At 36.8% G+C, this 15,746-nt stretch overlaps 1 protein-coding gene across 3 annotated transcripts in view; it reads left to right on the top strand.

Annotated features, from left to right (window-relative positions):
* The window catches only part of KYNU (kynureninase), a 114,451-nt gene that overhangs the window by 53,397 nt on the left and 45,308 nt on the right, over positions 1–15,746 (top strand). For all 3 annotated transcript variants that reach the window (XR_010910417.1, XM_060776206.2, XM_060776202.2), the window contains exon 9: positions 15,590–15,688. Coding sequence is in view for 2 of the 3 variants with exons in the window: in XM_060776206.2 (XP_060632189.2) it covers positions 15,590–15,688 (99 nt within the window). In the remaining variant the exon portion in view is untranslated. The remainder of the gene's footprint in view (positions 1–15,589; positions 15,689–15,746) is intronic.

Genomic DNA, 15,746 nt, shown 5'->3' with positions numbered 1-15,746 from the left:
CATATAAATACCCTCTTTTCGACTTGCTCTCGTTCTAATATTTCCCCCCTGACCCCTCTTTTAGACTTTTTAGTAATGGAAAAAATGCTGAAAGTAGGAAATGGCATGTTTGTGATAACTGAAAATGAAGACAAACATTCCCTTGGTCTACCAATAAACCAGGCAACTCAACCAAATTGGCCATTGTGCTAACAAGGCTCAGCCAAAATTGATAGTCATTTTTGAAGAAATTGTGTCTAACTAATAATCTATTGAGAGTGGAATGCTCTCAATAGACTGTAGATACATTGTGCTTCCATTTGATTGACTCTTTTAACACAGTGACTGTTCATATATATCATATGACAAACAAGCAGCATCCGTGTTCTCATCTGTAGCAAATCTAAAACATATTCAACTTGCTAGCATAAGGAATATCATTTCAGTGAAGGTAGCTTGAGATTCTTTATGTGAATGTCACAAAGAGTGTATGAAATAGAAGTATCATTGTGCCTTAGATTATAGTTTAGCAGTAACCTTTAATTCAGCACTCTCTGGATAGCAGATGACAATGGAAAGTCCTAGTGTTTTGCTCATTCGATACGTGAACTCCTCCATTACTATCTGAACATTTTCTGTCCCTCAAATTCCAACAACATTCTTCAAAATGCTCTCTAAAACTAACTGCCTTCACACTTCTTAAGTGCTCTTGAATGTACCATGCCAGGCCCAGCTAGTGATTTGTCATGACTTATGACCCTTTTATGAAATACCCAGAGGATTTCATAATCCAAATACCTATTCCTTTTTTTTGTGAAAAATCTCTGCCCAAATTCTCAGAAGATGTTTTTAGTTCAGTGCTACGCATCTAAGGTGTGAGAAGCATTTCATCTATGAAGGAGATTAACAAAGGGTTTTTTATGTCCAAGTCAGAAGAGGTTTATATCCCCCCATCACTGCTACTTTCTGAATTGTCCTCATCTTTATACAAATTCTGAATTATTCTCAGCTTTGGGTTGTTGTAGGTTTTTTTGGGCTATATGGCCATGGTCTAGAGGCATTCTCTCCTGACGTTTCGCCTGCATCTATGGTAAGCATCCTCAGAGCTTTGTTATTGCTCACTAATAAGATGTCTATAGTCTTTTCATTTAACTCTTACACTACGGGATTTTGTGTTCTACAATTTTGTGCCAAGTAGTTTCAAGATAGGTATTCAATACAATTATTTTCTCATTCAGTTTAATATGCCTTATTTTCACAAAATATTATTGGTTTTCTTTAAGTTTACACAGCTAAAATAGACTTAAAATTATAGATACTGTACAATGAGACAAAAGGATGCAGGAAACGATGTTCAATCATTAAACTTGTTCAGTATGATTCAGAATTGACTCTACTAGGGATCAATAACCTTTTTGGCTCCAAGGGTCACATTCTTTGTGAGTGTGAGACCCAGGGATTGCACATAGGGATGAGTGCGTATGTACACACATGCCATCCACACATACTGAGGTGAGAGCAGACTTGAATCTTACCCTCTTCATAAAGTTCCTATGGAAGAAAAAGGTCCACAATGTGACTGAGAAACATCTTTAGGTTTGCCGAGGAAGGAAAACAATAATAACTAATTCTCCCAGGAGCCTGGGTTGTTATCCCTGGACTGACTTCAGTAACACAAAGAAGCAACTAGGCTATTTTCAGCAAGGAGATCATCTGTCAGCTTCCTTTTTCAACAAACTTGACTGACCTTAATGCCTCAGGGTTACCAGAAGTGCCTGGAAGCATCCATTGCAATAGCCTGGTGGTGGTGCTGGTGGGGGAAGGGGGAGATTTGTAGCGGCAGTCATTTAATGGTAATAACAGTATAAGCTTGGTGCAGTGCAATATATATAGCACCCCATTAGTCTACAGAAACTGGGAAGGTGCCCCGGCATTTCATCCAGTTTCTTTTCCCAGTCCTAACTGGTTTTCCCAACAAATGAACCTATAAATATATAGAAACAAAAAAAGTCAAGGTGGGACTTTGATGTCTGCTAGGAGACATTGCAAGTATTGGTTAAAATGGATAAAAATGGAAATAATACCAATTTTCCTAATATATTCCCTATTTTAACCTGGAAAACATTGGCTTCTTCAGTTCACAATTGCATGAATGATGAACATATAAACTCACTAAGAATTTGGAGGGATTTAACTCGCATGTTCCCTAGGCCTGTTCGACATCTTGTACCTTGCCACTTCATGGAGGAGAGACAATAATGTCTATGTAAGAATATTTTGTACGTATATCAAGCAGATGGCATCAAGGCCCCTGCAATATTATGTTATGGTAGAAACAGGAGAAATTACTCTAAATGCTCTCATAAAGTGTGGGGAGAAAACATAGGTTTATTGACTCAGGAAATTCGTGTCAGGATCAGAATGTAACAGGAAAAAAAAACGTTTACCTAAACTTTGTTACAATAGCTCCAAAAGCTGTCTCTCATATGTGAGTGCAGCAGCAATCAATTAGGGTTAGAGCCTCCTTTGATAGCAAAGATAGATGAGAGACCGATTTCTCAAGAGAAGAGCAACTGATGTCTTTGCATGTGAGAACGAAGGAAAAGGCATGAATATATAGACCAAAGAAAGAGGTGAAAATAAAGGACAAACATCATTCATTAATAACTTTACAAGTATTGACACCTCTTTGCTTTCAACTGTCCAGTTCTGAAACACCTGGGATTCCATCATTCATTTCATGAAATACTTGGAAAACAAGGGATCATTTATTATTTAATTAATAGAAATTATTCATTCGTTCTTTTTCTGCCTAACAACAAGTCCCAACGTAAAATAACTAGCATGTAACAACACATCTTAAGATACTTTCAAAGTGCGGTGATGACTTATAAAGAGTGGGAAAATATCCATTCTCAGGTTTGTAGACATGTATACAAAAATCTCTATTATAGAAGGTACTGCAATGATCCCGTGAAGAATACTGTTCCCACTTCATTATTCTCTCAAGCAACCTGGAAACATACAAGAATGTATTGTCGAAGGCTTTCATGGCTGGAATCACTGGGTTGTTGTAGGTTTTTCGGGCTATACGTTTCACCTGCATCTATGGCAAGCATCCTCGGAGGATGCTTGCCATAGATGCAGGTGAAATGTCAGGAGAGAATGCTTCTAGATCATGGCCATATAGCCCGAAAAACCTACAACAACCCAATATACAAGAAATTTGAAATATGTATGTGGTGAAGCATCTCTTTCTTTGGGCAGTGGCACACTTGGATTTCTTGGCTGCTGCCAATTGGTAGAGGACTTTGTGAATGTTATGGCTAAAGCAGAAGACAGGAAGATATTTACTCTCAGACTTCAATTGATGTTTCTTAGACTGTACGTATCTACATTGTAGAATTAATGCAGATTGTAGTTTGGTGAAACACCAGCATTCATTGACAGAGAAGGCTACAACTCCCATGATTCCATAATATTGAGCCATGGCAATATGATGTCAGACTCATTAATTCTATAATATAGATGGTAAAGCTGGGTATTTTTCTGCCATATATTTTAATGTGAGCTGAGCCTGCCGCTAAGTCTTGAATCCTATTAATCTTATAAAGAAATAGGTAGACTCTGTGTGTGGCAAGTTGTCAAATACACACTGATGTTGTTACTCTACATTCATGTCCAGACTGTTTTGTTCCTTTGGTTGATTTTATTTTCAGTGAGTTGGGAGCAGTCCAAACAGAGGAGCATTGCAAAACTAGTTTGATATAACTGAAATCTATCATTATCTCTTTTTTCATCGCATTACAAATGGTCAAGCAAGATTGTATTTAATTTGCAATATGAGAAGAGGAATTTGTATGTTTCATCAGTAATTGATGCAATGGCTACTCTCCCTTCTACTTAATGGCATCTGCAATATTTTACTTTCTACCAGGAGAGAAAGGTGGGCCCCCATGGTGCCACTGATACTATTTTCATTCAGCTCAGCAATTTAACAGGAGACAGGCAGATTATTGACTATATCACCTCCACAAGGTAACTCATTTTCAGTGACTCAGCCTTGGGGAGTTTACTAAAAAGACAGGCTCTATGGACATATCTCAGGGATTCTTTTTAACCTCAGGAAACTGAAAGAACAATTGTCAATTAGGTTTCTTATCAAAAGGTCAACAGAATTTCAAAAGCTATGTGTTTTCCTGGATATGCCTTATCTAGTAGATGTGGGAGTTTTAAAAAAGTGAAATGAGAAAATTACATGCTAGCAATGCTAAATAATAAGTTGACTTGGTCCTAAATATCACTCCATAAATATCACTCCATTGTTTAAGGAGATTTCCACTTAAACTATTGGTTTTACATATAAAATAGTGCATTGGCTTTTGTCCCCAAAATTCAAACCTTACTTAATTAAAAAGACTCTAGAGGAAGCTTGTTCATCACTTGCTTCCAGGCAAGGAGGCCTGTTTCTAAAGAGGCTGGGGCCAACCAGTTACTAGATCAGGACTTCTTAAGATTTTCCCTCTCATGACCTCTTTCTGCATTATAATTTTTTCACAGTTCCAGAGTATATCAAATGGCTACACAAATCAAACATTACTGATAATGCTTGCCATAGATGCAGGTGAAACATCAGGAGAGAATGCTTCTAGACCAGGGCCATACAGCCCAAAAAAACCTACAACAACCCAGTGATTCCGGCCATGAAAGCCTTTGACAATTACTGATAATGAATCAGCATTTAACAGAGGTGCTAAACTGGTTGATTTTCCTTTTTATGAAGTATGTCTGAAGCATTTTCTGAAAAGACCATTGTATGATTTTACCCTGTTTCCCCTTCCGCTCCCTCACCCCTATTATGCTTTAGTATTTATATTTGTAATGTACCAAACGTACCAAGTTTGTATGAAACTGTGACTTTGATTTGCTGTGATGGTTTATGACCAAAATAAATGATTTGATTGATTGATTGATTGATGCACCAGGAGGTGGGGGGAGGGGCTGAAGAGTAATTTTCCTCCTTGGCCCCACCTCCTGTCACATCATTTCTATGCACCAGGAGGGCTTAACGGCAGCCAGGTACGTTATTTTTTTCTGTTAAGGGCTTGTGGGGGGGGGGGAGTATTGGAGTGGCTGGGTGCCATCCTGGTGGTTACTGGAATGAGATCAAGACATCCCATCAGAAAAGCCTGGGGTTTTTTTGGGGAGGAGGGGGAAGACCCAAATTACACCAAAATGGGGTTTTAAAACCCACTTTGGTGTGGATTTGGGTGCTGTCTGGAATAATCCTGGGATCAGATTCTGAGATATAGGGTAGTGTAAATCCAGCCTGAGTTAAATATTCAAACATAAATTAAAATAATTCACATTCAATTGATTTAGCAGAAAGAAGAAGAGAAATGGGGACAAATCTTGTCTTTCCACATAGATTTCAGGGAAAAGTAAAGTGCTGCTGCCTCTCTTAGTTTGTATGTTTTTCCTTTTTAATAACATTAACCTTTTTAACACACTCTGATGCTGCTTGGTCAGATATGTCCCAAGTTTCATGGACAGCAGTCCATGGCCATGCTGTTTGAAGTCTTACAAACTATTCTTGCAATTAGTGTTTTTGTTGGGTTAACATATGCAAAGTTTGATTTGCAGGACTGTTTTATTCATTTAGTTATCCATTTTATTTGCTCAGCACACACTAAGGAACAATGACTGTTTGTCATTTGGAAGGTAATTGATTCCCCATTAAAACAGTAGAGTAATATTTGCTATTCCCCAATGGAATTACTGTGTATATTGTGGCTTCTTTTGTGTTCCATTATAAAAGCCCTGAGAAATATAACTGCAGGAGTCCAAATCACTGGAATCATGTGTGTGTTCCCTTTCCCTCTTCCGTGCCATCTAATAGAATAAGACATTATTTGGTTCCTGCCGTCCAAATCCCCTGTGTCGTCCTATCTGGTCACCATCACTAGCTGCCGGTGGTAGCCTGTAGAACATCATGACACCGATAATTTTACAGCATATAAAAATGGAACAGATGGTTAATGTTAATATTACAATGAAACGAGAAGGGAGACTTTTTTTTATGAACTGGATGAAATAATATGATTCCCTCCGTAGACAAATTTTACAGCTGTTTAAAGCCAAAATACTTTTTTTTCTTTTGAAAATCCACAGTAAATGCATGGAAATTTGAGTCTCCTATGTGGCATAAAATAAGAGACTTGCATATAAACCAGGAAAAAAGGTGTTTCTGAAAATAGTTCACAAAATGGGAATGACTTAAAATCCCTTAGCAAAAACAAGATTGAAAAAGAATTCAAAAATATGCCTTTGTCCTATGGCTTTCCTGCTCAGGTAGTTGCTCAGATGGCTCATTATATAACCTAGTGTTTTAAATATTTTGAGCATGATCAGAATAAAGTACCGTATTTCTTCAGTTCTGAAATGCCATTGATTGAAAGACACACACTAAATCTAGTGCTGCCAATAGAAAAAAAATTACATATATTAAAAAGGGCCCACAATTCTAAGTTGCACTCCATTTTAGAGATGTTTATATGGGGAAGGGAGTGTGCATTAGAATAAAGGAAATACAATATATGGGCATATCACAGTCTATATGCATGACATACATAGTAATGTATATTTGGAATTCAAAGCTACATTTGGAAAGAAGAGTAGACCACAGTATTTCCAATAGAGTTTATCAGCTGATTTGTGCCCAAATATCTAAATCATGCCTTTATCACTGGCACATGAGAAAAATACTGCAAGGGGATATTTTTGCTGCAACTTTGCTTTATCAGTATTCATGAACAGAAGTTAGGTAATAGATTTATAATCCATGAATTTTTTTCAGTAGAGTTTTCATGAATTCTTAATGGAATTCTCTAATGCCTATGTACTTGGAAATAATTTTTAATATATTAAATGACAATATCTAACTATTATGGAAAATCAAGCACATGAATATTATATGGCACTGGGTTTTTTTCTGAGTGCCAGATATAGTGCAATATAATTTATTTCTTATCTGGAATTCTAAAATGTGAAATACTCAAAAATCCAAAATTATCCACATTGGTGGATGAAATAGTGATAGTCTTCATAAAATCATAGAGTTGGAAGAGACCTCATAGGTCATCCAGTCCAACCCCCGCCAAGAAGCAGGAAAATCACCTTCTGCTTTCTGATATGTCATTACGTATATGAAAGTATTCCAAAAATTTTTTTAAAAATCAAACTATGGATATATACCTCTATGGCAGGTCCCAATAGGGTTGTTCTAACAGAATGCTTAGTTAAGAGAACCAAAGGGGTAATCCCTTCTTGGCGCCACTCCCATGTACCCTCGGAACCTTGTAAATCTTTTGCATCAGGTTTTCACATGGTATCGATAGAGTAATTGGTAAAAGAGACAGGAGAGAAATTCCCATCATGCTATAGTAGGCATGTGCTAGCTAGTGCAATGTTGTATAGACCCATGCAACCTCAATGTGATACATATGACCTTTTCTTTGTCTAAGTCATGATACCTTTTATAACCCAGCTCCAAATCAATGTTCGCCATATATTTGTTATATGTTGGAGAGCTCTTAAAAGTTTTTCATTATCAATATACCACCTTCATGATATATTTCTATGTGCCTTGAATAAAACACACATACACACACATATATACTTACATATATTTATTGGTTAATGAAAGACATATATTCTATCTTGGTATAAAAATGGCAGCCAGAGAAGCTACACAAATGAAACCTTGGGTCTTATTATTACATAAAGGAAGCAGTTGCTTGAAGTTACAGATCCTGGGGGCAGTCAATGTCAAAATAATAGAACAGAGCTCTATATCCATGTGGCACTCCTTCTGCATCGTAATAGGATGCTGACCTCATTTGCAGTAGAGAACCAATGCAGTGTTAAAATAGGATTCAGTTACAGCTCAAGTTAGTGTCTGTGCCTGAGTAGAAGGGATTCTTCCTTACACTATAATAAATTTGTCTTTTGAAGTACTGGCATTTGGACATTTGTTAGGCAAACAGATTATTATCAAGGTTATCATCAGATACCTTAGTGTAATTTGAGTTGTAATGGTAGTGATGTCTCTCCTCGCCTCCAACTGGAAAGGTTTTTCTGCCCTGACTGGCTGATGCTTCCACATGTGATGGGGGAAGCATTGCTGCATCTGTCATTTCACCATCCTTGCTGTCAAATCAGGAAACAGCACAATGGGGGGGGGGGGCAGCACGAGAGGGGGGATGTGATATTTTAATGCATTAAAATAGGGAAGTCCATGTATAAGTGGGGCTTAGGGTGAATCTGGAAACAGATGAAGATGTGAGATGGACTAAGGTGGTTTCAAACATTGATAAACTAGTGTTTGGTCTCTGCTTGAAGATTATTGGGCAGAAAAACAAAAGGCTTGGTCCCGTGGCCCACTTAAGGTTTTTGTTGTTATTTTTGTGTTCTCTGAAGTCATTTCTAACTAGCAAAGACCCTCAGATGAAATTATCATGAGGCTTTTACCAGCATTTACTAACTTAGCAAATTGTTTTCTTTGCTTATCTGATATCACTTTCTTGAGTTTGCTTCCTATGCTGCAGTTATTGTCACAGAGAACAGCTTTGCACAATGACAGCTTCACTATTAAATATTAAATGAAGTAAATTAAGCTTGAAAAATCACCGTAAGCTATTCTTCCATTTCCATTGTGTAACTCAGAATTTTTCCACATTGTGGTCAGATTTCATCAGCAAAGCATAAGCTCACCATTGACCTAGATTTTACATTTAAATACAGTGAACAAATAAATAATCATAATTGCCACAGCACACCAGTTGTCCAAATCCTTAACCACCCAGTCAAGAAACAGACACTGAAGGTCTCTTACCATCAGTGAAACACCATACACAATGAGATGGGTGATAGACATGTTTACTGGGGATTCTGTGAGCTGAAATACAACAAGCTAATTTCAAGGTTTACACAAAAATGAACTGCAACATAATTTAACTAACTGGTTAATCAGTAATATAAAATTCTTCATGTGTGTGTATTTTTATTGAATCTGGACTTTTGTAGGCTTAGCTTAATAGAATATTTTAAACACAGAAAACATTGTATCATACCCCCTTCATCACCTACCCTAATCCTTAGGCCTGGGTAACAACGGAAAAATTTGTTTCTAAAATCGATTTGTAATTGGGGGTTTTTTTTGTTTCGATATTTAAAATAATTACAAAATTTTCCCTTAAAAAAGTTCGGTATTTACGAAATTTCGTAAATATTTACGAATCGATTCGTTAAGATGGCGCCCGCATTGGCGCAAGCGCAAAGCATTTACGAAATTTCGTTATTTGTATGCATCGCTAATAACGAATCGATTCGTTAAGATGGCGCACCGCGTTAGCGCATGCGCAAAGCATTTACGAAATTACGTTATTCGTGCTAATTGCGCTGTATTATATTATATATAGCACTTTGTGTTGGCAAAAGGAGCACACTGGTTGGAACTACACAAATAATGAGCGAGCACTGTATTATATAGCACTTTGTGTTGGCAAAAGGAGCGCACTGGTTGGAACTACACAAATAATGAGCGAGCACTGTATTATAGCACTTTCTGTTGGCAAAAGGAGCACACTGGTTGGAACTACACAAATGACAAACGCACACACAGGCACACAAGATTCTTTTCTTTTTTTAGAATATTTTTTGATTTTTTTTAAGAATAAAAGAAAGGTATTTTTCAAAAATATTTAAAAATGGAAACTTAACAAAATGCTCTCCCCACTGTGGAGCCAACAGCCACAAGACAGGGGGAAACACACACACACAGGCTCACAAGATTCTTTCCTTTTTTTAAGAATATTTTTTGATTTTTTTTTTTAAGAATAAAAGAAAGGTATTTTTCAAAAATATTTAAAAATGGAAAATTAACAAATTAACAAAAACCGCCCTCGCTCTCCCAACAACAGAATTAAGGAATTAAGGAATCAATGCAAGAAAATCCAGCTTAGCCAGCCAACCAAGCCAATGCAAGCCAATGCAAGCCGCCCTCCCGGACCTCCCTTCTCCCTCGCCTCCGCAACAATGAGCAAAGTGGCCACGCGGAGCCGCTTTTAAAGGGCTTCCCGGCCAATCAAAATCAGCCACGGTGCACTGCTTGGGTTCTTGGGAGCGCCGGATTGGCTCCCAGGCACCAGCATCCTCCATCTCATTTCCGAAACGGGCGGAAGCTCATAAAAAGGATGGAGGATGCCGTTTCGTTATTGAAAAACCCTTCCGGGTTTGAAAAAATGTTTTGTATTCATTTCGCAATTGCTAAAAATAACGAATATTTAACGAATTACAAAATTAACGAACGAAACCGCCCAGGCCTACTAATCCTCAATCAGAGGTAATTTTCAATGGTAAGCAAACAGTATTTTGGCTCCTCCCCAACCAATCATTGATATATATTTTCTGTTCATCATGGGAGTTTTGTGTGCCATATTTGGTTCAATTCCATCACTGGTGGAGTCCAGAATGCTCTTTGATTGTAGGTGAACTATACATCCCAGTAACTACAACTCGCATATGTCAAGAGCGCCCCTGGGCAAAATCAACTATACTGCGAATGCTTACTTTGCGTAATGGGTTGAGCCACCCCTGCCCTCAATGTAAATGTAAAATAAATGAAAGTGGGGAGGCAGAAGTAAATTTATTTATCGTGTCATCAGCAACCAGACATTTGTATTACATTTTTAACAAAAACAAACAAACAAACAGACAAAACACAGAATTTCCAAGGTAGAAGTAAATAAAAGGAAACCAGTAGTTCACAGATAACTCTGTCACTGAAATTGTCAGATTCATTTTATGAATGAAATCTAAGGCTTAGCATTATTCTGTAATGGGTGAATTTGTGAACTTTAAGGAAGCCAATCATCGGGGAAGCTTGTTCCAAGTGGACTTTCACCTCTTAGCTATAGACACTTTGTTCTTCTATTTTCTGCAACATTTTGCTAATCTTTTTGGCCTCAGCAGGGACTATTCCCTCCCCTCTCCCCCCAAATACACACGCACTAAAGTCTTATTAAAGTCTCATAATGTGATTGATGTTGTCATCACCTTTTTTCACAAGTCTATCCTCAAATGATGTTATCAATCCTAAATGACATTATTCTTGCCACATTGTGAGAAAGATTCAAATTAGTTCCATTTAATCTAAGTAAATGAAGTATTCTCTTTGTGTAAAATGTAACTAAAATGTTGAGCTATCTTTAAAGACAACATAATTTTGCCATAATCTAATTTAAATTATATGGCACTCATTCTAGAGAGGTTAGCTGTGAGAATACAGATCATTAATTTTCTTCTTCATCATGGCTATGAATATTGAATTCTGATTGATTTGATTTGGTAAATTCAATTCAGATAGAAGTTTTATAATTAACTATGCATGTCCATCACTTTAGCTTTTCACCAGAATGCCCAATATGGTCACAAGAAGACAAGCAGGAGAGTCTTTTCTCTGATTTACTTTCACCAGTTCATGGTGAAAGTAAATCTTGATCATAAATCATAATTTGATATACAGAACTTGATAACTAGGAAAAACAGAAAGCCCACTATAGTCATAAAGAGATAACCAGAAGAACCTCATTCTTGTTTTACTTTCACCGGTTTATTGTTACATCCACAGTAAGGGGAAGCAAAATAATCAATGTTTAAATGAAACTATATTTTTATTAAGTCAGGATCATAAACTATGGTTTGATCCTACCTAATTCCAACAAATCATATTTACCTTCTGTAACAAGTAGGATTTCTGATCACTTCTCCATGACCATGTATGAGAAGAAAGCAAAATATGATTCTAATCAATAATTCTTTAACTCAGTCATATAGTATTCATGAAAAAAAAAAACAGTGATACTCAGTGGTATATGATTTTTACTGCTCATTTACATTTGCAAAGTATGTCTGAATGTTACAGGAAGCAAAGAAAGAGGAAGCACAAGTGGCATTTGAGCTGGAATTCTACTAGATCAACTTGATAGCATTTGCACTAAGTCCTTGTATACACTTATCTATTTAATTCCAGGTAAATTGCTTAGGAGTTGCAACCAGGGAGTGTCTCCAATGCTATCCAGAAGGCCAGCCAGCCAGATGGCAAATTTAGGTTGCTGCTGCAGTACCACAACCACAAGCAACTCTCTAAGAAAGGCTTGCTGATGGCAGCATATTTTCTTAACACATAGTTGAGCACTCTGGTTTGATTCACCAGAAGCACTGTCATGAGCAAACCTCTGCCAGGGAGCTTCTTGTAGCTGATAATGTGGTGGTGCTGGGTCCGTTGGACACATGGAGTGGATTGGACCAGATCCAGCCTGGTCAAACAATTCACAGCTCCAAAACTCCAGGATCTCTCTAGAGCTTCCAAGAAGATCTGGAGTCAATCCTATTTTCCCTCAATGTTGCTGTACTTCTCCTGTGCATCCAGCTGTGTGTCCTCTAGATTTCCCACAGCAGCTCATAGAAAATCTACATTCTTTGGCTTAGATCAATATGGCATAAGCTAGAAGGTATATGGTCCTGATCCTTGTATGTATTTCTCTGCTTTTCAGTGTAACAGCCTTGTACACAGTTACCAGCATTCTGTATTTATACAACACCATATTATGGATAGCTGTCACCATCCAAGCTTCACGATTTCCCCTTGTGTTTTAGATTTATTAAGCACGAGTGCACATTTGAGATCAAGTCATGGCTAATCTTTTAAAGTAATCCATCTCACAATCTTTCTTAGGAACACACAAAGATCAGAGTTCAACAAATCCAACATTCTGCCCATGAATCTCAAATAGTAATCCATCAGTAAACTACTGCCTACCCTCTGTTCACCCCTTATTTAGTTTTTCACCCATCATTTCCAGTTATATTTGGCAAGTGATGAGGCCTGCAAGTTCATCCCTTCATTTTATAGATGACAGCCTCATTAGTGGCTTCATTAGAATTAGCATGTCACACTTACAAATGCAATTACTTTCTGAAAGCTAGATAGTTTAGAGGAGCTTTAATATACCAAAGTATTGTTTTAATAATTTAGAGGAAGCAAAAGACAGAAGTCGATGGTTCCAAAGTCTTTATGTTGTTATTGGCTAAAAGATTTGGGACATTCAACCCTTGCTGTTAATTCTTTCACTTATAGAAAGCCTTTTAAAAATATGTGAAACATTCTTCAATTGGTACTCCATACATAACGTGTATTGTCATTTTTCTTTACTTTCATCAATACTTCAGTGTTTTACTTCTAAATGTGGTATTATTCTTTACTTTAAAAATGCTGCCATCAAGTGGTAATTTGTATATATAAAATATAACTTGTGTTTTATAATTTCTTCTAGAATCATGAGTAAAATGTATACAAAGCTTTGTGGTTGAAATATCAATCAAAAAATTTTGCTAGAGTTTCAGGACCCAGTCTGTTCACTTGCTTCCACTTGTAAGGGATAAATTTCTAAGATAAATCAGTACTGGGGATATATCCAGCAGAAATTTAAAAAATAAGATCAGAATCAGGCATGGAGGAAGAGGGAATGAGGATGAGAACCTGAAAAGAGAACATTATAAGAAATCTGATTCCTATCTAAAAGATTGATTTTTAAAATATTAATCAATTACAACTGCACATTGATATTTAATCTTTAAACTGAACACATCTGTGAATTGGGGTCACCAGGTAACTTTTATTATTAGAGATTGTCACTTTATACTTGTGACTGCCAGTCAGTTGACCAAATTCAGCCTGAGACTACCCTTAAGGAGCCCATAAAACTGCCTATATTTTATGCTTATAGGTGGCACTTCTTCCACAAACCATATTCAGAAATCTGCAAAAAAAAAAAGGAAAAAAAAACCCTGGACATTTTAGACTTATTAAAGAGTTATTTTCTTAATAAATATGTTTGTTGGCAAATATCTTTCTCAGAGATTGAACACATAGGTAAGTAAGTAAGCACAACTCTTGATTTTCTGACATGATTGAGCACAGCAACAGTGCTTGGGTTTCCTCCAGTGCTAAACATCATACTTTGCTCATTTGGGCAGGATTTAAACAGGTAGGTTTGAAACTGTAGTAATTTATCGCTATATTACCTAGATGGCACCTTGTATGAGTTATGTGGCTAGGCGGGCTTTGGTGGTGCTTGAAGCAGGTGTTGAAGCCAGCAACATGAATAATTTATAATTCCTGAGAGCAGATCGTGTAGCAAACATCTGCAGGCAAAGCTGAGAAGGAAAACTGGAAACACTTGAGAGTTGAATCAGATATTTCCTGGTAAAACAGGCTATGATGGAGTCACAAGCATGCAGATCTGACATACTCTCAGCTTTCAAACAATGTTTTGTTAATATTAATTTCCTCCCCTAGTGATTCCTTCATAATAGTGCTATATGCATTATCATGAGATGCAGTTTGAAACTGGCAATTTCTTTTTAGTGACTTAACATAGCTGTCTCTAATGTCATTTTCTGACTTTGAACATGTTCATTTTAGTTTTTATGTTGTTAGTTTCACTGAACCAAACTCACTTAACTTTCTAGACTCTCTCCTAAGAATTTCTGACCTAATCACCCATCTTTAGAATTGATGGGTTCAGTTCTTTTTCATTTGTCCTCAGCGGTAACCCTAAATTCTCCTTTTACCAAAATTCAGAAGTAGCTCTAGTATGTCATTGTCAACTGTTGTCAACTGAACTTCCACTTCCCTTCCCTTCCTTAGAAACTTGCAGTTTTCTTCTAATTTCTTGATTAGACTGATGACTACCGCAAAGTATAGGAAGTCTTTGACTACCTCACTATCTCATTGTCTGCTTTAAAGTTACATAAAAATCCCTAGCCATTAACTTTGTTTTCTTAATATTCAGTAGTGATCCTGCCTTTGAACTTTCTTCCTTGCCTTTTTTCAGTAGTCGCTCCAAATCTTTGCTATTTTCTAGTAATATAATGTTATCTGCATATCTTATTGTCAATGTTCTTCCCTCCAATTCTCATGCCTCCTTCCTCAGAGACTAATCTAGCTTTACCTATCATATGTTCAACATACAAGATCAGCATCCAGCTAGAGGTATACTATGTTCAGCATACAAAAGTAGGTCTAGAACCTTCTTTTACATTATCTTTCTTCTAGAAGGCTAGTATGCCATCACTATGTCTCACAAATTGCTTGACTCTGCAGTTGGATTGAGGTTGACTAATCCTAATTTTCACTAAACATAAAATGTGACTTTTTGTTATATTTTTGGGAAAGGTGAATGCAGCTTACCTTATTAGCTCAGCCGTTTCTGAATCAGAGAAATCATTATATCAAACCTTGATATATATAAGTGGTATGCAGAGTCATTGAAGCAAGAAAGTTCAGGATATGTTTATAAACTAAATGAAAAATGGGACATTTTAAAATAATCTGAATTCTACAGTGACAAAGTTTGTAAAATAAAAATTTTGTTGGATACAATTCTATTCTTATTGCTGTTTAAAAATACACACATTCAACTATATTGAAATTCAAACGATTATTGTATTTACTAAACAAATCTAATGCTGCTTTTTTGTCTGCAAGGGCTGCTTTGTTGGATTTGATCTGGCTCATGCAGTTGGCAATGTGGAACTACATTTACATGACTGGGAAATAGACTTTGCTTGCTGGTGCTCCTATAAGGTAAGAAAAGTCCTAGGTCTTACCTTATATACTCATAGAACTCATCAGATAACCTCAT

This window comes from Anolis sagrei, chromosome 1, assembly GCF_037176765.1.
Source record: "Anolis sagrei isolate rAnoSag1 chromosome 1, rAnoSag1.mat, whole genome shotgun sequence".
Classification (NCBI taxonomy): domain Eukaryota; kingdom Metazoa; phylum Chordata; class Lepidosauria; order Squamata; family Dactyloidae; genus Anolis; species Anolis sagrei.
This window is presented reverse-complemented; position numbering and strand designations above follow the sequence as displayed.